At 38.5% G+C, this 24,020-nt stretch overlaps 1 protein-coding gene across 2 annotated transcripts in view; it reads left to right on the top strand.

The window, feature by feature from the left end:
- ARHGAP15 (Rho GTPase activating protein 15) overlaps positions 1–24,020 on the top strand; it is a 320,905-nt gene that overhangs the window by 45,596 nt on the left and 251,289 nt on the right. For both annotated transcript variants that reach the window (XM_056495920.1, XM_056495919.1), the window contains 4 exons: positions 292–366; positions 3,482–3,543; positions 4,889–4,976; positions 10,975–11,064. In XM_056495920.1, the coding sequence (XP_056351895.1) occupies positions 292–366; positions 3,482–3,543; positions 4,889–4,976; positions 10,975–11,064 (315 nt within the window). The remainder of the gene's footprint in view (positions 1–291; positions 367–3,481; positions 3,544–4,888; positions 4,977–10,974; positions 11,065–24,020) is intronic.

The following is a 24,020-nucleotide window of genomic DNA, read 5'->3' on the forward strand; positions in this document are numbered from 1 at the left end:
ATAATGAGGAAAAAAACCCACAATTTAGGTTATTATTAACAGCTGATTAATTTTTAGGTAACTTTGCCAATGTGACATCACAAAGAAACACATTTATAAGAGTTTTATACCAGAGTATATCAGCTGTACATTTTAAATACCCAGGGCTCAGAGGAATACCAGAAAGAAACCTCAAACCTCCACCCAGGTCATGCTGTGTGTGCCCTGTAATTAAATTTGTTGGTCCATCTTTACCTGCATGTATTTGAATCCTCTCTGAATGCAAATATTTCTTCTTTTTTTTTTTTTCAGATAAATCGTCACAGAAGAAATCTTTCCCAACACAACTTGACATTTACAGACAACATCAGTACCCAGGACCCCACGGTAAGAAATTGCTCTACAGAACTGATAAATCACTGTGGGCATTTTAAAAGTTTATAACAAAAATACTGCACTTGCTTTGCTAAAGAATGAATTCATGAGGATTTGGATACCTCAAGATGTTAAAGGATGTGAGGGACTTTGATTAATCAATAAAAAGAATAATTTTGGAAGGTATAAAGTCACTTCTACATCTTGACTTTGCTGTTAATTTTGTTGTGCTTGACTGAGGTTTCATCTGTGTTAATATTTGGTATAGAGGAATGTGATGAAGTCTTTGTCCTCTCTTTGCCCTTATTAAGGTGTTTTTAATATTAGTATTAATTTGTATAAGAAGTATTATAATGAAATTAAAAACAATAAATTCTTGACATTAGAAGAATCTAGGGGGAATGAGAAACAGATGTTTTTCTGCTAAAATAAAATGAATATGCAAATACAGATTCATTAAAGAAAGGTTGGTATCAGCAGTATTGTTACTTACACAAATTTTTCAGGATTAGGTACGTTCAGAAGGTTTGAATTCTATTCAAGAAAATTATAAAACCTGTATGTGACACAGTGGTAATTATGTTTCCTTATAGTTTCTAACAATATTAGATCATAAAAATGAGACCCTTTTAAAAAAATATATATATATTTAGAAATTCAAATATTAACACTACATAATCTCATCTTTACTGTTCTTCTGAAAGCAATTTAAAAAACAAATCAGCACAAACTCCACAAAATAATTCCATTTCCCTATTTTTGTGTTAATTCTTCAGGGTATTTTGGGTCATTTTCTCAACCTTCCACATGTTGAAAAGGTGCAGGAAGGGCAGCAGCTTAACAACAGATGATGATATTTATTGAGACAGAAACAGAATGTATCATTAGGATATATTTGGAATTCTTTTCAGCCCAATATCATCCATGTGCAGAAGTATTACAAGTTGATCGTGAGCTGTCCTAGAAGTGTTTTGTTGGAAGAGAAGTAGCACAGAAAAGGAGATATTAGCAGATGTTAGACAAGAGGAATGCAGCACCCTAAACAGAAATTATAAAAATACTGGAGTCATCCTAGATATATATATATATTTAATTTGTGGTAGTTTTTGCATAATTCCATGTATGCCCTTTATATTAATTACAGACAAAACTGCACATTAACAATTAGAGGAGGCCATGCTAATTTTATTTAAGGACAGCACCTGTACTAATTCAATTAAAGCAATATATGTGAAAGGAGTTTTCTTAGCACTGAGAATGCTCATATTAACTGCAGCTCTTGTAGTTTTTTACTGTTCAGTTTTGAGTCATTTAATTTACAGCAAATGGTGGATTTGAGCTATGTAATTTAAGTAAGGATATTTTATATACCCAATATTTGTTAGTAGATTTGATATCCTAGCTGAATACAATTATAAGGACAATATGATTGAGCAGCAACATTTCCATTTGGAATCACATCCAATTCTTAACTCCCCAAGATTGACAACAAAGGTGATCCAGATCTGATGTTAAAAAATAATATTTTCCTTTAGTTCTGGATTGGTTAAGATAGCAATTTGGGAAAATGGTTGCTAAACTTTGAAAACGTGAGATTTTTGAGCTTGATTCAGAGAAGCAATGATTAGCCAATGCTCCTCCCAGTTTCTGTTTCCAGATGGATAGAAATATTAAAAAGAATAACTTCTCTCATATGTTGTTTGGCATCTCTGGGCCTGGCCAACTACCAGAAGTTTTATGCTACAAAAACGAAGTGTTAGAAGAGGAAGAAAAATATTAAGTAAGGGGGAAAAAAACCAAAAAGTAGGTGGAGATGGGGATTAAACCTTATTTTAGCTCTGCTAGTTCAGCCATCCATCACTAGATAAATAGTGACATAACTCTACATGATAATCCATGCACTCTTTCTCTCTGGGCTTTCTGTGGTAATGATATGCATGACAGGAATTTACATGAGATAAGTACAAATTACAGAGGAAGCACAGCTGATCCTCATGTACCTGCTTGAGAATGTCACCTAAATCACTGTCCATGGACCTGCAGGCCTTTCCATAGGTATGAACACAGTATTTATGTCATCACATGTTGATATCAGCCACAGACAAAATCAAACATACTACTCTGTTAAAATAATGCTATTTTGTACAATCAAGATAACAGACGTGTTTGATTTAAAAATCCTTATATTGCCTGTTAAAGCATGTTTTATTGCTATTTAATGGCTTTGCAGACAGCAAAATTCTATTGAAATTGTTATGAAATTGCCTTGTGATGCAATTTACTACAAAGACCACGTGGAGTTTCTAATATCCAAGTCAGGCACTGGCTCAGTAGTGTTTGAAAGCAAAACCAGACTCACTCTTAATCACAATTTTGTTTCTTTTTCTCATTATTGACACAATTGAGACATCCTTAGTTAATGAGACCTGATGAGATGGGAGGTTGTTTGGTTTGGCTGAAAACCACTCATCTTGCTTTGTTTGGTTTTTAGCTTTTTAATATAAACTTTTATATACAAAAAATATCCCCTATCCCAGCTGTACAATGGGATATTTCAGCTGATCAGAGAACCAAGGGTCTACAAGGGGGTCTGGCTAAAGGAAGGTGCTCAGAGAGGTGAAGGAGCACAAATAGAAAAGAAAATAAAACAGCAAGCCTAGGCCTTGCTTCTGATACACCAAAAATCCCTGCAATCAAGTGTTACAGCCTCATATAGAGCCCTCATTGTGGTGTGTCCCTCACAGCTAGTAATGAAACTCAATATATAAAATTCTATTTTAACATAATAATTTACTTGCAATTCATTAAAAATTCTCTTTTGCTCGTAGCTAGAAATTTTGCCTGCATCAAAATAATATTCTTCTAAATAAATAGAATAAAATTAAGCAAAATAAAACTTTATTGGGTTTTTATTGTGGTTAATTTTGAGTGTAGTAGTTAACTTTAAGTGTTGTTTGCAAATATTCAAAAGAATGGAATATATCAGAAAAAAATAGGTGATTAAACCAAGAATTAGTGGTAAAGTGCCCCACACTAGAGAAGCTGGATGCAGACTCCTACACATGTATTAAGTGGGTTTACTCAGCTGAATAAATAATATGGTTATGACCTTCTTTTTTTCTTGCAGGTAGTGGAGAAGGAAGGATATCTTCTAAAAGCAAAAATAGCAGATGGTGGCAAGAAATTAAGGTATAACATGGGAGTGTGACAGAGCCTAAAGAGATTCCAAGAGAGCTGGAGAGGGACTTTGAACAATGGCTTGGAATGACAGGAAAAGGGGAAATGGCTTCAAACTGGCAGACAGCAGGGTCAGATCAGATATTAGGAAGAAATTCTTTCCTGTGAGGGAGGTGAGACCCTTCCAGAGAAGCTGTGGATGCCCCATTCTCTCTATCACTGGGGTCATTTGATAAAAATTTGGTACTGGATTTAAGATGTACTCCAAGATATATTACCATTGAATTCCTTGGTAATCCATATTCATCCAGCCTATCCAACTCACAGGAAAGTTTGTTTAAATCTGTACATAGCATGCTTGACCACTTACACCTTAGTGCACTTACAATACCTCTGTTAAATGGAAAGAAAAAATAGAGAAAAATAATGAAGACCTGAAGTGGTGCTTACCAACAGACAATTCATATTCACCATGTGAAGCAGATGAACAGTGGATTTAGGAGTGCTTCTGTAAATATCACATGTTATGACCCCTAAATTCAAAAGTCAATCTTGAGCTGTTGATCTAATAAATAGCTTTTTATCAGATCAGGTTTATGACTATGTAGAGGTTTGAAACCTGTTATAGGTAACATATATAATAGCATTTTCATCTGAATTTAATATTATGTTTCTCTGTATCAGGGGGCATTCTTTCACATGTCTATGTGTGTTTTTACTTCTCCCTAGCCCCAGCAGTTTGTCAGTTCTCTAGGGCTGTACCATGAGCTCCTGATGTTTAATGGTTACCCAAACCTCGCTCAGATATTGTTCTTATCTTCCTTGCATTCCTGTAAACTTTTAATTTAGGGAAAGGAGAAAGCATTTTGGACCTTTCAAAATAGACCTGTTTCTGAGCTCTGTATAGTCAGATCCTTCTCAGTTTTATTTTAAGTATTAGGTACCAGAAGGGCACCAGCTATTTCAGAGTCCTCTACATGTGAACTTTGAGCATGTGTGAATAATCCCACTGTTTTCATTTGACAACACGGCAAAAAAAAGAAACACAAAGGGGCTTCAAAATGTGAATGAGGAGAAAGAAGCCCTTCAAGCTTTGATAAGTTCCATTTTGGGTATAAGTAGGATGGTGCAGCTCCATCAATGTTGATGGAAGTTTGTTGACAATGTTGATTTTAGACCATTTTTGTTTCTGACATGAATATATATTAATATATATCATGTTTTAATAATTAAAAGCCAAGTCTATAAATGAAATATCTTTTACGTCCTGCTTGAATGCCTCACAGATTTTTCCTTTTTTTTTTTTTTTTTTTTTTTTTTTTTTTTTTTTTTTTTTAATTTTAATTTTCTTTGTAAGGAAAAACTGGTCCACGTCCTGGATTGTTCTTACTGCTCGGAAAATGGAATTCTACAAAGAATCCAAGCAGGCAGCACTGGCCAACCTGGTAGGCAATCAACTATCTAATATCCTCAGTCTCCTGGCAACTATTATTTCAATATAAAAAGTTTGATGTTTACAGAGGACAAATTTAGACTGAGCTGGCAACTTCAAAGGTTTGAGAGCAGCTGAAGGAAAAATGCCTTGATAAACTCTTAATCAGATGTAGTGTATGTGAAGAAATAGGACACAGCATGTCCTTTATTAAGAGGTGCATTTCGAGAGTAATTGCAAAGTGAGACAAATGGTGAGTGACTACCCAGTAATGTGAAGGTAACACTTTAAATTAAGGTGCCACTTATAAATGCTTTATTCTTATTTATGAAAATGATCACTAAATGCAGCTACTTCCTCAAATAACGTACTATAAAGTATGTTATAAAATGCATTAGTAATAAATGCTGAACAGATGATGCGATGAGAATCTGTTGCAAAGGATATTGTGAGGCGTAAATTGTATTAAACCATGCATGTGCATCTTTAATACATGAATTTAAGTTGTTATCTACCATCCTATAAAGTGGCTTATACATTAATAAATAATAATAAATTATTTATAAGTGGCACCTTAATATAGGGTGTTACCAAAGCAGAAAACATTATAAGTTAGCAAAGTGATTTTTTATCACAGTATAAATGTGACATCCACCATATCCCACTAACCTTCCTGAATATTTCTATGACTCCATCTAATGCAGCTAATGCAATTTCTGTAGCCTGTAGTTACTACAAAGTGAAATTTGCAGTACCTTTTTATTGTGCCCCAAGGAAAGGCCACTGATTTTCATCCTGGGAGATGTGACAGTGGTAGTGGCACTGCCCAGCCTCAGCGTGGGCAGCAAAAGGGAAATTTGGTGGCTCTGTGACACTGTGGGCAGAGAAGGGATGGGTTTGACAAAGCCCTGTTGTGAAAGGTTCTCAAGGCCTGATCTAACCTGCCAAATCTCATTGGCTTGATGGGTGGCCACAAAGGTGCTCTCTTTGGCAGGAGTCACAAACAATAAGTTATTTTTCCTGTGGCAGGTGATGCAAACCATTCTTCTATAAATCCTTGATTTATCAATGCCACCTGTCATAAAATCAGCCTTGAAGAGCACCTTTTCATGCCTTACATTTTTTGAAAGAAGGTGAGATTTGTATAAAAAAAGAAACCCCAGAACTAAGATAGGAAACAATAAAAAAATAAATAAAGGATGAAATCTGGCACTTTCTACTTGTGTTTGTGCTAGTCCAGCTGGAAAATGCAACTTTTCTGCAGCCATGAAAAGAGAAAAGCTAGAATTATTATTTTTTTCAGAATCACCTGTTTTCCTTAAAGTTGGCTTTTTATTATTAGGAAAAAGAAAAATATCTCAGGTGAACTTATTAGAACTATTCTTATAATTTATAAAGTGTCTTACACCTCTACCTGCCACCTCTTCCCCCTCTTTGTGAGCCCTCACCCAAATTCCAGGAGATAAATGAACTGGTGGAAATTCAAGCACAGGAGGAGCTCTGAGGCTCCTCAACATGGTTCAAATCCCCATGAGCTCTTTAGGGATTTGGATACTAAACTAGACCTGCCTGGAGAATGGGGCTTTGGCCCAGATCTCAAACTGTTTAACTAAAAAAGTGATGGTGTGTTATGAAACGGGACCTTCTGAGAGGTCAGTCCCTTTCCCTGGAGCCTCAGTCATCACCAGTGCTCATTTTATCAGTGAGATAAAATCTCCTGCCTCCTGTGTTAGGAAGAACACAGACATATTGAACCTGTATTTTCTTCATTCTGGGGAGAGGAAAAAAAATTGTTGCTCTCTTTTTTGTTTTTTTCCAGGCTAGATTTGAACATTGGGGCTGTGAACTCAATGTTCACTAGGTGAGAAAAATCTGTTAAAGTTACATTTTCTGTCTGTTGCATAAAACTTAAATGTAACAGTAAATAAACAAACTGGTTAAAGCTTGAAAACAATGAGCTGTCAGTGCTCAAATCTTATAAACCAATTTCCTAAACCCAAATTTTGCACATCAGAAAACGCTAAACTGCTGTGCTTATCTCATCTGATAAAGTAAATTCAGCGCTTATTTCCTTTGTAAACCACTTAACCAGATATAATTGTGATAGTGGAAAGGGACTAATACAAAAAAGATTCATTAGAAGCCATTTGTTTACGGATTTTATTTTATTTTTCTGGTTTTAGTTTACTTTGGAAAAGGGGAAACTCAGCCATTAATTAAATAATGTAAGAGAAGCTATGTTCATTCATGATAATATGAATTATAACAAAGCAGTTTTATTGTTAGCAAGAAAATGATGTGACTTAACAAAAAGATTAATGTTCCTTTGTATTCCAAAGATATTAATTCATTAATTATTAATTATTAAATACTGTACTTGGAGCAAAAATTTAGACTAAGACAGCATCATTAAAAGAGGAATGATATTTCACAAAACAAAGGCAGCAGGAGAGAGGAAAATGACAGCACCTCTAATCACACCTCTTTTCATGATAATGGGGCCCAGTAGCATTTAGAGGTGATCTAAAATTGTATTTTCTAAGTCTTTAGTAATGTTTTAATCAAAGATCTGGCAATATCTAAAAGGAAGTTTTGCTGCTCCTGTGTATGGCTGTAGGTGCAGGATTCACAGTGAAAACTGCTGTTGCTTTGCATGGAGAGGATTGGGGTCCATGGCTTTGCTTTCTGGTGAAGTTGGTGACAAAATCTGGAGTTATTGGAAGTAATAGAGCACAGCAATTAAAGCACACAGAGGAGAGATTCAGAAAATGAGATTGTTTACCAATACTACTGAAAATGCAAGTTTGCATCCCATGTAGCTAAATTAGCTTTTGCTGCTGCCCTGATCTTTTGTGGTCCTGGCTTCAATACACTTCTTTTTTTTTCTTTTTTTTTTTTAATTTTTTGTTTAACTATTCTTATTTTACTAGCTCTTTATTTTAAATTATAGACATTTTGATCTAAATGAATTATAGCTCCATCCTTCCTTACCAGCATTTAATTCCATCATCAGTTGGTCTTTGTGACCAAGAAAATGTAGTCAGTTTATTCCCTCAGATAGTTTATTCAACAGAGGTTATTTTAACCTCAGGTTATTAGCCCATCTGCAAAGTAATTTAGTGAGTGAAAATGCTGCTGAAATCCATATTCATGTTTAGGAAGATTTCATCTTAGCAGACACTTGTATCAATTTACAGCATAACCCCCTGCAACAACATTGATATAACATAATTGCTCTGACTGCAGAGCACAGAGCAAGGACGTGGAGAGCTCGGGCTCCCCAGTCACCTTAACTTGCTCTCTCCCAGTGTCTCTGGGTGTTGCATAACCCTGCTCTGCAGCAGGGAAATGTTTAGGCCAAAGTGAATTTCCCTGTAGATTTCCTGGAGTTCTGGTGGATTTCAGTGGGTGCTCCCTGGGTGTGCAGCAGAAGTGATGGGCAGATTCAGGCTCAATGGATCTGAATGATTTGGCATGGAATTTTCATCAGAAGCTTCACATTTTATGCCATACCGTGAGTCCACAGACACACTGTGGTGAGAACTGATAAATTCTCCAAAGGATAAGTTTTCATAGAATCACAGAATGGTTTGGTTGGAAGAGACCTTAAAGATCATTTCTTTCTGCTCCCCTGCCATGGGGATGGAGACCTTCCACTACACCAGGTTGCTTAATTCATGTTTATTTCCCCCAGAGAAAGAGACTGACTCAAATAATTATTGCCCATAGCAGAGGCCTGTTCATCTTTCCCACACCACAAGCCTGCATCCCATCCTTTCTGGAGAGGGAGATGCAGATGCTTGCACTTTTCTTCTGCTTAATTCAATATTTGCAACAGCACAAAATTTTCTGAGTGTTTACTGGGTGCACAGAACAGTCCAGGTTCTGCTGTTGTATATGTTTTTATACAATAATAGAAATTAGAGATAGTACTGAGTTGACTTTTCTATCTTCCTGCAACACCTCTTTAGGCTTCTCATTGTTTTTTCTCCCTTCAGCATTCCATGACAGTTTTCCTGAGGAAAATATTCTGTAGCTCAGTAATGTTCACTATCAAAAACCTATTTTTGTTTCTTTGTCTACATGTTAATCTCTTCTTTTAATCTCACCATGTGTTTCCAAAATTTCTCAACGTTTTCGTCTGGTGGAATAAAGCTGCCCTTCTTTGTTAAAGTATTTTCAGACTCAATCTATCCATGTGGGTAATTTTTTTTTTTTTTTCCCAAAGAAAAGAAGATTACCCACTTTGAGAAGCCTGTGTTGTGTGCTCCTGATGAGTTGCAGAGCTGCCTGTGTGGTGCAGATCTGGGCATTGCATGGAATCCTGGAGATGAGCTGAGCCTTATAGCCCTATTTATAAAAGTATTGGAATATTTAGATCTAATGAATTTCCTGCACAATTTGAATATTTGTTTGCATTGATATATCGGTGCTTCAGTTTTTCCAGCTTCTTAATTTTTGCCACACAAATATTAGCTGGCTAAATTTCAAAACATTTTTGCAAAATCAAGTCTCGATGCTACAGTTTTGATCTGTTATTAAAAAATTGGAAAGACTAAGCTCTTGTCAGAGGCCAGGCAGGAAATTTGAGGCAGAGGTGGGGAAAAAGAAATCCAAGCTCTTTTCTTCCAGTGGTTTAACCACAAGAACATCCTTCTGTTTTGAAGAGTATATTTCTCCTATTAAAAAAATTAATAATACTAATAAAAAAAAAAGGAACAAAGGCACACAGGACTGTCAGTTTTAGTGAAGCTTAACCATCGTGGTTTTATGGTTTGGCAAATGGAGAAGATAATTACAATCCCAGTACTGAAAACTTCCAGAGACTACGCCTGCAAATCACTTGACCAGGATCTTTTTGCTTCTTTTAACCTAAATGGGTTCTTTTCCTCCCATCTCAAAGGCATCCTGGAGAACACACATAATTTAGCCTTTAATAACAACATCAGAGAAATTCAGTGAGCAGTTTTTGGAAAGCTCAATCTGTGGCTGATGCTGGACTGGATGCTCTTAACTCTATATAAAGTCTGTTTTCTGTATCATTAATGACATTTTTAGGGTGACTATGGCTTAAGAGCAACAGAGAAAATAGTTGTATCAAGCTGATGAATTAAATTATGTGGATACACTCCATCTCCTTCCCAAAAATGGAGTTTACTGTTAACAGTAGTGTTTTTACTATTGAGTAGGATGTGCAGCAACCCAATCTACAAAGCCTACTCTGAACTACATGGGCTTTGCCAGAACTGCTGCACAGGCAGAGTCCCTGGAGAAGGAGCTTCGATGGCAAATGAGGATTATTGAGCTTTACACCAACTCTCAGCAACGTAAATGATACAGGCAAACAAATCTGCTCTTTGAATTCCTTGCATCCATATGGAGGAGCAGGGGAGGCAGGGCTGTGCCACTCCAGGATGCGGGGACTGACACTGAGAAGTATCAGCCCTTGTGCTGAGCTCTTTCTGGGTGTCACACATGCCCCCGGAGACTTTCCTTCTTTTTTTAGGAGCAAGAAATGATAATTTGTTTGGAGAAAGGAGATAGCTTGTCTTAGAGATACGATGTATGTTCTTGTCTCATTTCTGTCCTTTACAGTTGCATCAGTTTAAATTTGCATTTGGAAAACCCACAATTTTTTTTCCTTTAAACTCAATAACTCTTCAAGAGGTTTGGCAAAGCAAGCACTGAAAATAGCTGGTCCTTGTGTCTGCATTTGTGTTTTGATCTACTATGTGTTACACTAGACTGGTTTTTAAAGCATTTAATTGTTTTTAAAATTATGTTCTAATATAAGAACCTTATTTCAGATCTAAGACACCCCAAGAGTGGTTATTTAACAATACATACCAGGGTATATAATGTGCTCTTTTCAGTAGTATCAGCAGCTGTGCTTCAACAACCTGTCACTTTAACTTGATCTATTCTTGTTTTATCTGATAACTGTCCCCATTTGTGAAAAGTCAGACCATATTCATGTTGTTGTTTTTTTTTTTTTTTATTTTCCTCTTCAGAAACCAGGATATAAACCTGAGTGTGTGGATTTGTGTGGTGCTCGCATTGAGTGGACCTCAGAGAAATCCAGCAGAAAGAATGTCTTTCAGGTAAGAGGCAAAGCATTCCACTGCTCACTTGAGTCTGAACTCTGTGAAGAGGTAAGTTTTATTTCCTTGGTTTTAATAACTAGAGCCTAATTTAATACAGCACTTTTCTTACCAGTAAAGGAGCGCAACACTTTATCCAGCATCGGTTTACTATTTTTCTAAGAGAAGGATTTCTGATGACTGAGTCTCCTAAACATTTGAGAACCTGTTGATTTATTGATTAATGCTCTATATTCAATTTGTTTTTAAAACTTAGTAGGTAATTGCTTTGGGTTCAGGCCTAGAATCTTGACCTAGAGGACTTCCATAAACACAACTTCTTCAAACTGCTTATACAAGCACGGCTCCAGCGCAGTGCGGTTACTCTGTTTATTTTTATTGCTGCTCAGGGTCCTCAGACGGTGATGACCCAGGTTCACTTCTGTGAGGGGAGGGGAGCATTTTAAAAGCTTGCCTCTGTCAGGGCCAGCAGAGAAGGACATGTATTTCTCACAGGACTATTCTTCATTGATGGAAAATAATATTATTTAATTCCTTCATCCAAATCCCATTGAATTGAAAGGGAGGATCAAGGCCCAAGAAGATGAAAGGAGGGGAAAAGCATTACTGCAAGGTTAACATTCCAGGATCTAGGGGCTAAAATAGTTTATTGCAACATCTTCAGGTTTTGGACGTAATCCAGCTCCCATGAATATCAGTAGAAAGGATTTGTTGTTTTTGTCTGTTTCACTAAATGTTGCATCAAGCCACATCAAAATATTATTCTCTATGAGCTGAGTTGTTTCCCAGAGTTCTAGCATTTAAAATGTTTAACAATACAAGCAATAAAGGGGGAGAAAGGCAGAAGGGAACGTGTCAGGGTCAGGATCCTGTTAGTTTACCAGAGAGTCCTTTGGCATCATGACCAGTGAAACATGCTGGAGGAACCAACTGTGTCTGGGTCTGGGGTGGAAGAAAAAAAACCCACTACACATTAAAAAAACCCCTAAGGGCCTGTACGTGGCTTCTTAAAAAGAAATCTCTTTGGGTCAACTGGGTGTTACAGAGGCTTTTTCAAGGTTTATTTTTCTAGACATCTTTCTAAAGCACATGCAATATTTAGAAATATTCCTTTTTTCCAAGACAGCGAGACTTATGCTTGTATACCCCCCACATCTTTCAGGTTGTCTTGAGACAACACTTGGGGCTTTGTCATTTCCTAGGTATTTTTAGAATAAATATTTTGGTTTTGCTGTCAATCTTCAGCTTTTTCACTTGGAATGTGATTAAGTATAACCTTAGCCTTCACTCCTGCAACCCCCTGAGCACACTGACAGGTCTTCTGAGCTTCTAGGGTTTATTTCTCACTTTGCAGTAAGCAAAATTCCTGCTTGGAAATGCGTTTTGGAGCGGTGATTCATTGCAGCTAATACATTTCCAAAGTAAAGACAAACGAAGCTCTGTTATTGATTTCCCAAACTGGTGGTATGAAGGCTCTGCAATGCATTTTCTTCTCACTTCTGTTCGTGTGAGGTGTAACTCCACTGAATCAGAATAATGTGAGAAAGGAAACTCATGCACTACTGTTTGAACCCATTAAAATGTGTATTCATCAAGCCAATAAGTGAGTGGGAGAGACATTAAGAAGTAAAAGCATGGGAGGAAGGACATATGTTAAGACACATTTTGAAAAGGGATGGAGCATTGTTTAGACAGAGAGCTACAAGAAGACTGTGCCAGATGGTAAGAGCGAAAGAGGAGAAGGCTTTGGCACCAGTAGTGGTGACATTTTGGGGAAGGAAGGGACTTGAACGAGACTGGTGCTACATGAGCAGATAGAGTGGGAAGGGGACTGGAGAGGGAGCGAAGATTTGTGAGATAGTCTGGAGGGAATCCAAGGCGAGTTCGAAAGGGAGAGGTCAGTTTGTACCTGGAAACTGAATATTTCAGGAAACACTTCTTCTGATCTACTTATTCCTCGTGGGTGGGAATAAAATTGATAGTGTGTATCTACTTATACATAGGTTTGCTCAAATGAAAACAACATGGGCAGCTTTCTTTAATGCTATTTTTTTATTTTTGCAACCTAAATATAGATGCATTGCATTGCTATTTGATTAAATACATTAGTTGCTTAACTCTGAAATGATAGAAATAAGTGTAATTATATCTTCAAAGCCCATCAAAATATAGTTGGCATTTTGTTTCATTACTTTCTAATAAAACCTTCTTTTCTCATTCAAACAGAGCAGTGGTTGCTTCGTGCTAATGTGTTGTATTAGGAGTAGGTGCAGAATTTTGAGTTTGATTTAGCCAGGGTGCTCAATTTGAGTTCATGAATTATAGATCATAAATGGAAAATTACTATTGAAATTTTGGGTTGAAGAAAAAGAAGGAAATCTTGGATTTAAAGTCTAAGCAGATGACAGTTAATGGATAGCAGCAAGGAGATGGAGCATAGGAGTATCATAAAGAAAAACTAATTGGAAACATGATCGATGCAGTGAGAAAAAAAAAAGAGGAAACTGCAAGTAAATGATATTCAGGCAGGAAGATTTGGGTTTCTGGTCTTGATCATGATGTTTTCAGCAGTGTTACTCCTCTCATTTTAATTGAGCTACTCCCTTTTTAACAGGATAAGTCTGATCTGTCTCACACTATCCAATTTGTGCATGCAATCTATTTCTGTTCTTGATGAACACATTATGTGGGGTTTTTTTCCCCCCCCTCAACTTTTCCTTAATAGTAACTGAAAATATGCACATCTCATAGAATATAACCTCCTGATTTCCTTCCATTTATTTTATTGATGATGTAGCTGGCACCAAGGAAAAGACCTGGTTAGAAACAGCTTCCCATGATGTGGGGAAAGGTAGCAGCCTGCAGTGAGACACGGTGCTGATTGTTCTTGCTGGCTGAGTGATGTGATGCACTAGGTCTTCATCGGAGGAGTGCTGAATAAAAGAAGATTTATGTTCAAATCACATGCTTTAAATATTTCTGCTAAGTGCTAGTTTGCTCTTTGGTGTTTAGCCTGAAATTTAAAGCACTGAGGATTAAAAGGATTACAACATAATCTTAAATAATCCTAAGTGTCATTTACAGAGAGATGGTTGTAATAACTAAATAAAACCATGTTAAGGGATGGCAGTGTTGTCAGTCAGCAACTGGAACAGAAACAGTGCCTGTGTCACTTTGTTGTTCTCCTCTTGCCTTTTTTTGGCTTAGTTTGATATTGGGTAGGTGTCTTTTGATGTGAGTTATCAAAAAAGAAAATAACTTAATGGGCTGCCTTTCAGTCAGTATGATATAGCTGTTGATACACCAGCAACTAGGATAATTTGCAGATTTTTTTTTCCAATATTCCATATTTCCTGCTTCTAGTAAACTTTTCAACTGGATCTTATTCTTTCCCCTGTTTTACTCAACCTCTACTCTAAGTCAAGCAGCCTTTTCATTTGAAATTCAGCCCAGACTCCATGGAAGATGTACTCTTGACATCTTGAGATGTACTCTGGAGTTTTAATTCTGGGGGTTCATTAGCACAAAGTCCTGTGGTTGTACACTATTTCCTTGAAGAGGTTTTGGGAGATTCCTCTCAGATAATTCAAAAAAGAAAAGGAAAAATAGGAGAGAGGTGAAAAGTACAAAAAAAGGTCGTGAGCAACATATTTAGGAATTGATGAAGCTGCTTTGTTCTCTTAATAGCACTATTCATTTGACTAACAGGCATTTTTTGGTTTCCTTAGTCATAATTTTACCCTATTCCCCAAGTTCACTTTTAGGAAGGTTTCATATGAGGAATTTCTGGAGTTCTATGGCTGGGCTGTTGCCACAGATGTGGTGTGATACCGTTTTTGTTTCGGTGCACTGCAGCTGTAAGGGGTTACTCAATCCTACACAACTAAGAAGTGTAAGTGTGTTTTACAAATAGAGAAAGCTGTATAAGACCTGCAGTATTCCAACAGTGAGACAGCTGAAAGTACAACTGCACCTATGTGCAAGAATTTATCTTGCAGCTGTTTCATATATAATAACATTTATGGCCCTGATCCTGGGTAACTCCCTTGTCCTTGAAGCTCTCCAGCTTTGTCCAGGCATGTAATCTGAATGATAAGCTATTTTGTTCTACATATTATAGGATCAGGATAGTATCTGGATGCCTCCCAGGAATGGTTTAAGTCAATGCTTTTTGCCATGGGAGGGATCATTTTTGTTTCCACGATCTCTCTAGAGGAATCACTGAGAGTGCAATGTGGAGGGGCTTGGGTTGAGATTGGTATTTGGGTTTCATTATGTGTTTTTAAATAAAAATGCTGCACAGAGGAGGGAAATCTCAAAAAGCCACCTTGAAGTCATGTGGTGGTCCTTATCAGCCCCTGGAGTGTGTTCCCACCCAAAACCTATCCCAGAGTTAGTCCCATTTCCTGAGCCTGAGAGGGCTCTTGCTTTCAGCTCCCATGAGTTGTGCAGGACCCTTTGCTGGCTTTGAATCTGCTGTGCATTTGATGGACCTCTTGTGAGGTTAAAACAGTGTTTTGTCCACTTCTGGACCTCACTGCTATGGCTGGGGTTTAATTTCTATCCCAGAGATCTGAATATGTTATTGTCTAATTAAAAGATTTGGCCATGTCACACAGTCATTAAGTGGTGTCAGAAAGAGATTCTTTAAATAAAAAATTTATAATTAGTTTTAAAAAAACAAAAAACAAAACCCCAAAAAAACCAGAAAAGCAAGAAATTACATTCATCTTCAAAAGAAGTGTGGTCAGCATGGTCAGCAGTTTGAGGGAGGTGGGATCCCCAGTTTGTGCACCTGAAGTTCCAGGACAAAGGGAAATTGTTTCCCACTGCCAGAGGGCAAGGATGGATGGGATACTGGGAAAGAATTCTTCCCTTTGAAGCTGTGGCTGCCCCTGGATCCTTGGAAGTGTCCAAGGCCAGATTGGATGGGGCTTGGATGCAAGGTGCCCTGACCATGGAATGAGACCAGTTAAGGTCCCTTCCAATCCAAACCATTCTGTGATTTTACATAAATACTCTTTTTATTGTTGTAGGTGGGAGATCTTGAACACAACAATGTGGAACAGCCTCTAGTTCTGTGGTTCTAGTTCTCTCTTCTAACTGGCTTGTTAATGACCTTACTGGCAAAGCTCATGCCAAAATATTCAGTAAAACCTAATCAATGAATGCCAGTAATCTTCTGACTTCTCAATATATCTACTATTTTCTGTTGTAACCTAAATCCAGCAAAATCCATTAATGTATTTTTTTCATGCATTCACTTGTCTTTTTATTAATTTCTTTTTTTTCTGAATACCACATGAGATTTAATGTATTTTTGGTGATCAAACAGAAAAGTAAGAGTGACAGTAAATAGTGAAAGAGGAAAACCAGCCTTGATTGTGAAGAAAGTTTTGCAGGAAGTAGAAAATTGCACACAATATGCATTTTAAACCTTATATAATTTAGAAATCACTTTGGCTTCTAAAGTAATTAATATAATACTTTAAGGTGATGAGGAAGACAGACCTTTAGTGCTCCTTGGTAATTTCATTTTTTGTTATTTAATTTATTTTGTGTATGAGAAAGACAGATTTAACAGTAACCACTTCACCTGTGTTGACAGTAGCTGCTCTTGGGACCCAAAGAGGTGCTGAGGTGTCCCTGGTTGGTAAAGAGCAAAACAAGCAGAAAAATCAGGTGAGAAAGGAAAAGATCCTTAATTAATTGAGAATGAGCAAGAGCCTGGTAACTGGAGCAGTCTGGGCTATGCAGTTCTACCCTTGTTTCAGAAGTGTTGGGTGAGAAATGGTCAAGCTTTGATCTTCTCTCACCAGTATCTTGCTCTTCAATCTGATGCTCCTCACGTTAGCCCCAAGAGAAGATATGGAAAATGAACTGGAATTCAGATTGCTCAGTAATCATGGACACAGAAACTCCTGATGTGATTCATGTTCTAAGGAATACCAGGTGATAAAGCCAGTTTCCTCCCCAAAAAAGTGACAGAAAGAGGGACAGATGTCATTACCACTGTGATACAAGCAGAGCTTTACACAAGGTCAGGAAATACAAACGGTGAGAACTTTGATTTCATTTGTATTGGAAACCTTAACAAAAATGAAAAAAAAAAGCTTTTCTGTAAGATATACAAAAATATTTCAATGTTTTGCTATTTCAATATTCAAGCTATAATCAATTTGGAAATAGACAAGCAATCAACAGGAGGGCATTTGACTGACAGGAGTGTGCATTTAAAAAAGTTTGGGAATCTGAGTCTTCAACATTTGTAATAGAAATTCAAGGAACTTCTCATCAATTTAACCTCCATAATGGAATTTCAAGGATTTCAAGGAACAGCAACTTTATTCATAAAAAGGATTAAGTTAGAGCTGCAACAAAGTTGTAGTTAATCTGTTTCTCTCACTTGCTGTGGTTTCTGAATTTGCTTTGCGGTAACACAAACCCCTCAGTTAAGTCAGAAAGGCCTTGTGTATTTTGTGGCTACAGAATCAGAACATTCGTATTTTGTTGTTGCTGTTATTATTATTATTATATTGAAATACTAATTTCCACTTTTTTTATTATGTGAAAAAGCTGTTACTTTCCAGCAATAGTGAGGTACACTCCTGATAAGCAATATTTTGTTATAAGATTCAAATTTCTCAAGAAAGCTTTGGTTGATTTGTAGCTAAATATGATCTTACCTAGGCAGGTTTTTTTTTTTTTTTTTCCTTTCTGCACAATTATTGTCCTAAAAAAAAAAAAATCAGGAGAAAAAAATCTCTTGAGAAGTGTAACTTCAACAACCCATGGAGGTCTTGGAATGACTTGAAAGCCTGGCTGAAGCAGAAGCTGCCCTGAGCAGGGTGCAGTGGTGCTGCTGTCTGTGGCACTGCCCATCACCTCTGTGTGGTACCCACTGCAGACCATGGCCTGGGGTCTCCCTAAATTTTGGACAACTCCAAAATCCAGTTGAAAAGCAAGCCTGAATTTTCCATGAGACCAGGCTGATTTTAAAAAGTCAACAATCTGTATTCCCCCAGTCTGACATTATGTTTATGTAGAAGTCTGCCTGCTGAAAGTGATTATTATAATAGCTCTCTGTGCTTTTTAAGAGTCCATCTTTTGACAAATCCAAGTGCTGATACGTGAGTGCCTGTGATAGGTACGAGTGTCTGTGTGTGCTCATACACATGTGCTTCTCAAGAAATTATCTGAACCACTTAGCCTGTGACAGCCACGCTTGCAGCTTTCACAAGTGCAGATGTTATTTGTCCATCAGAAAAGAAAATATTTATTTCAAGCCACAGGCATTTTCTGTTCCGCAGAAATAAAACATAGCAGCAGTTAATGCTTAATGTGCGTGTGACATAATTTTGTCAGGGACAGAAGCACGGCTGAGCACAAGGACCTGGACAAATCTGAGAGCAGAGGAAGCACCTTGTGCCTTGGAAAACGCCGGCCCCACATGAGAAAGCAGCCCGGGCAGCGTGACAGAGGAGCAGCTTATTTTTCCCGTTGTTTTTTTGGCCGAATTCACGGAGGGCTGTGCAGTCGGGGAGGGGAGGAGGGGGGCTCGAGCGATGTTATTTTGTTTTGCAGCTGAAGGAGCGAGCGGCGCTTTGCAGCTCCCGCATGCGAAATGGGCTGCAGCCTCTGCTGCATTATTCATTAACATATTGCTGCCATCTCGTGGGCAGCGCACGGGCGGGCAGGGATGGGGACAGTGGATGCGGGCAGGGATGCGGGCAGTGGATGTGAGCAGTAGATGCAGGGATGCAGGGCAGGGATGCGGGCAGTGGATGTGAGCAGGGATGCGGGCAGTGGATGCGGGCAGGGATGCGGGCAGTGGATGCGGGCAGTGGATGCGGGCAGGGATGCGGGCAGTGGATGCGGGCAGGGATGCAGGCAGAGATGCGGGCAGTGGATACGGGCAGGGATGCGGGCAGTGGATACGGGCAGGGATGGGGACAGTGGATACGGGCAGGGATGCGGGCAGTGGATACGGGCAGGGATGCGGGCAGTGGATACGGGCAGGGATGGGGACAGTGGATACGGGCAGGGATGCGGGCAGTGGATACGGGCAGGGATGCGGGCAGTGGATGCGGGCAGTGGATGCGGCAGGGACAGTGGATGTGAGCAGGGATGCGGGCAGTGGATGCGGGCAGGGATGCGAGCAGGGAAGCGGACAGAGGATGCGGGCAGTGGATGTGAGCAGGGATGTGGGCAGGGATGCGGGCAGGGATGCGGGCAGGGATGCGGGCAGGGATGCGGGCAGTGGATGCGAGCAGGGATGTGGGCAGGGATGCGGGCAGGGATGCGGGCAGGGATGCGGGCAGTGGATGCGAGCAGGGATGTGGGCAGGGATGCGGGCAGTGGATGCGGGCAGTGGATGTGAGCAGGGATGCGGGCAGGGATGGGGACAGTGGATACGGGCAGGGATGCGGGCAGTGGATACGGGCAGGGATGCGGGCAGTGGATGTGAGCAGGGATGCGGGCAGGGATGCAGAGATGCAGACAGGGCATCGGGCAGTGGATGTGATCAGAAAAGTGGGCAGGGATGCAGACAGGGATGCGGGCAGTGGATGTGAGCAGGGATGCAGGCAGGGATGTTGGCAGTGGAGACAGCTAGATCTGCCCAGTGCCACCAGTGCTTTCCCTTTCTCATCCCACAGGGCATTCTGCACCCACCGTGGTGACACTGGGCATTTTTAAATCATCATTCAGCCAAAATTGATGCCTGGTTGAGTAATTCAGACTATTAACTGGTCTGGAGGAAGATGTCCCTGCCTAGGGCAGGGGTTTGGAACAGATGACCATTCCCTTCCTACCCAAACTATCCTGCAATTATATTTTATTTAACTGGTTTCTGAATCAACTAATATTTATTTTTTAAATAATATTCCCATAGACCTGTGTTCTTTAAATTATTCCTTAGGTAGTAAATTTATGTTTTGAAGTGGTGATTATCTTCTGATCAGCTGATAGGGAAAATGTAAATAGCTTCACAAGGAGAGCTGGTTCAAGATAAAGCATGTAATTAGAATTATGGCTAGAGATAGTCAGCAGGGTGAACTTGATAAAGCACCTCTGATGTGAGTGTGGCTCTTGGTGCTGTGTTTTGGCAGTCATGGCCTGGAGAAAATGGTATTTTCTTAGGTCTGGAAATCAACAGCTGAAAGAAAAATGTAAGGAAAAAAAAAGAAGGCAGAATTTCCTGATTATTTAGTATTTTAAGATTTAGTGCTTCTCCTAACTGAAAACAGTTAAATTAATTTGAGAGCATTGTGATTTTTCATGTTTCTTTTTTAACTTAATGTTAACTAATATGAACAAAAAAAAAGTATCTCGATAGATGCCCAAACAATCCCTTAATTTATCAAACTCTTGGTGGGGGAAAAAAAAGAGAGAGAGAGAGAGAAAAAAAACGAATCCTAAATGAACTCACTCAGAGATAATCAAATCTGACTTGTTTACATGTTTGGTGCTGGTATTTCTGTATTCAGCCACTACATTTTTTAAAATCTTGGCGAAGCCACTTGACTCCATTTTTTTGTGTTTCTCTTTAATGACTGAGGCAGATATTTGGAATTGGCTGGGCATGGGGAGCCTTGGCTGTCCTCTCTCTGAATTTGTGTGCAGAGGGATGCCAGAGGAGAAGTTTAGGATTCACATTTTTTTGCGTAGGAGTGATTTCTTTGTGGACAGGATGTTTTTTGGATGCTTGGAGGTGTTATATGGACAATGGGAGGCAATTTAAATTCGAGGGGAGAACTGCAGGCAGTGACCTGCCCTCTCTTTTAGAAGCTACACCTCTGGTTTTCAGCAGAGCAGGAATTCCTAAACTGTGATTCATGGACCACTAATGGGATGGGGAGGCTTTTTGAAATGGTAATGCCAGACCAGACAGCATGAGAAGCCATTTAAGGTAGTTCCCAGATGAAAGGAAAACCCACAAGAACGTTTTCCACCAGGGACCCTGACTTTTCAAACCTCCTCCTCAATTTTATTGACTTTGAGGATGCGCCTCCAGTTGATCCCAGTTAGAGACTATTTTTATGTGGATTATGAGAGTTGTTAAAAATTTGAGATTAAGTTCAAGGGCTGGATTTCATGAATTCTAGAATGTTGAGGTTTTTTACTGTTAGGAGGTTTTATTGGGTTTTTTTGTTGGTTTCATCTTTTTTTTATTGACTTATTTTTATTTTTTGTTTTTCCTTTCATAACATCTGCTCTGATTTGGGGTAAATAAATTCCTGGGAATTTCAGCCACTGCATCTGCAATTGCATCTGTAAAACACAGTGATCCAAGAAGTTTAGCAAACATTTTCATTGGCAAACAAAGTTGCAAGGAGAGGATGTGGTTTGTTTACCATTTAGTTTAGAAATAGTCTATCCAACTTAAATTATCAGATAACTTTAACACTTAAAATCCACAGCAGTTCAGTCACCACCCTTTTTTTTTTTTGTCCTCATAATAGTCATGATTGCTACAAATACATTGTTATTTGAAATTTTAATATACTTAAAACCTAGAATATATTTAGCCTCCCTCAAGTCAGAGTTTGCAGGTAAATTGTCACAGATTGAGCTTTAAACTAATTTTTCTGGAGGCAAAGTGTGCATTTGTATACGTGAATATTTGCATGAGAGCACATTTTAATTTGGGAAAATGAGAGCCAATTACTGTGATTCTCTTAAGTAATAGAATAATTATTATTATTTTCTATTATTTGTACATAGTCATCACTAGGTGGAGGCATACTTTACATATTCTATTGAACATGTCATCTGTTATGGACTGAGATGAATTGCACTGATACTGCAGAGTTAAGTGAATGGTCCCATTTTTACCCTGAACTGTTGAAATAACCTGTTACCACCCATGCCCAGCTCTTAAGCAGACTTGAGTTCCAACCATTACTGCCACTGAAAAACAATTATAAACGGATAATTTTTAATCATGTGCTGCCAGAAATGCCTTGAATTAATTCAGAAAAATTGATAATGTGTGATAAAGTTAAAAGGAGAAAACAAAAGCAGGGGCCACAGAGCAAGAGATTGAAAGGACAAATATCTATTTATTTCAATGCCTCAGCCTGCAGTACTGAAATCAATATTCAGTGGATTGACTGGGGTTTTTTACTTCTCATTTATTTATGGTGGCCAAGTCCATTCCCAGTCCATCCATACCTCTCTGTGGGGCTGACTGTGCATGTTGGATTTTGACTGAGGGTCACAAGACTTCCTCCACTGATGTTCATACACTAATTTCACCCAAACTCTTCTGATTTACCCTGGGGTTCGTTGGTACACATCTGTGCAGGTGTAAATAGTATCATGATTCTATTTATTTCCTTCCTTCTTTATGAGTTGGTAGGGCTGAGTGAGGTGGTTCCTGGCTGGCACAGCCCAAGCCTCTTTGAGAGGCCACAAAAGGAAATTTTGGGTGTGAATGTAGGAGTCTGAGATAAGAACTCTCTTTCTCCACACTTGGAACACTGTGTTAGGACTCTTCAGCTTTTAATACCCTCTGACTTTTACTGTCATAAGATCATAAAGAAAAAATAAAATTTATTCAGAAAATAATCCCTTTTTGGGGGGGGGGGGGTATGACACATTGTTTTCCATGCTGAAAAAAGTGGGGTGAATACATTTTTACAGCTTTGCCTTTTCAGTATATTTCAGGGAATGGAGTTAGGATTGTTGAGAGATATTTCCTGAGCTTTGCAGCTTTTCCTACACCCCCAAACTGTCACAGTGGCCATTGCTGTGACTCCCAACTTTGTCACCTGGCTTGGCTCTGCCCCTGATGGGCTGGGCTCCTCCATCCCATGGGATTGATTTAACCAGTTCCACCCTGGGAATAGACCCTTCCATGAAGTGTAGCAGACAGAAGTGTAAAAACACTGTAATACACCTCAAATATGCACCCCCCCCCTTGTGTTTGATTTGTTGTCTTTTTTTTTTTTTCCTTCCCTGTATATTATTTTTTTTTAATGATTTGGAATCACACTTTTAATAATTATATTCACAATCTAAAAGTAAATAAACATTGTGTTTAGTGCTCGAGGAATTGCCAACCAGCACTCAGGAAAGTATGTCCAGCAATTTATCAGCGTGTAGAAAATAATTATAGCAATATTTTGAAATGCATTGGTTGTAGTTTTGTTTTGATTTATAGAATGTAAATAGTCAGTTTTGATTCTTCTGTTTCAAATGACTTTTTTGGAAGTAAGGCTTTGTAATAAGAGTCCCTCAAACCAAGCTGTTACTCCTGGGAAATTCTGTAATGGTATGTTACTGGCATTTGAAAAATGCACACCTTCTGAGAAAAAACAGGAAAATTCTGTCAGACAGACTGATGGGAATTCCCAAGTTTGGAAATGCAAGTTCTGTTGGAAAACAATGGCAGCACAATTCAGCTAGGGCTGCAGTTGGAGTGAAAAGGAACGTGTTTTCACCATTGCATACATTTTTCTCCTTTTTCTTTTTTTTCTTTTTTTTTTTTTTTTTTGGTGTGTGTTTTGTTTTGTTTGGATTTTTTTGTTGTCATACTGGAAACAAATATTCTACATGATCAGCTAAAAAGTGCAAAGCAAGGAAAGAGAGAGAGTAATGTGTGTTGGAACATAACATAGGCTTTACCCATGTAGAAAAGTGTGAAGAAATATGGTAAAATTGAATGTAAACAAAGAAATGGGGAAAATGAATGTGGGAGTGAAGAACTGTGCAGGGAGTAGGAAGAATGTAATCCAATAGTAGAGATCAAAGGAAGGCAAGCCAATTTTTTCAAATATTCCATAATAACTTCGATGCAGCAAGGTAAAGGATCCGAACAAAGGGTCAAAGCGCCACAAATGGGGGAAAGGAGAAAACATTACGCGCAGCGAGGAGTGCGCAATTTATTGTCATTATTTTTTGTTTAGGATCAATTATTCCCTCCATCTCCTGGCATTTCAGGACTCTTTTAT

The sequence above is a fragment of the Oenanthe melanoleuca genome, chromosome 7 (assembly GCF_029582105.1).
Source record: "Oenanthe melanoleuca isolate GR-GAL-2019-014 chromosome 7, OMel1.0, whole genome shotgun sequence".
Lineage (NCBI taxonomy): Eukaryota > Metazoa > Chordata > Aves > Passeriformes > Muscicapidae > Oenanthe > Oenanthe melanoleuca.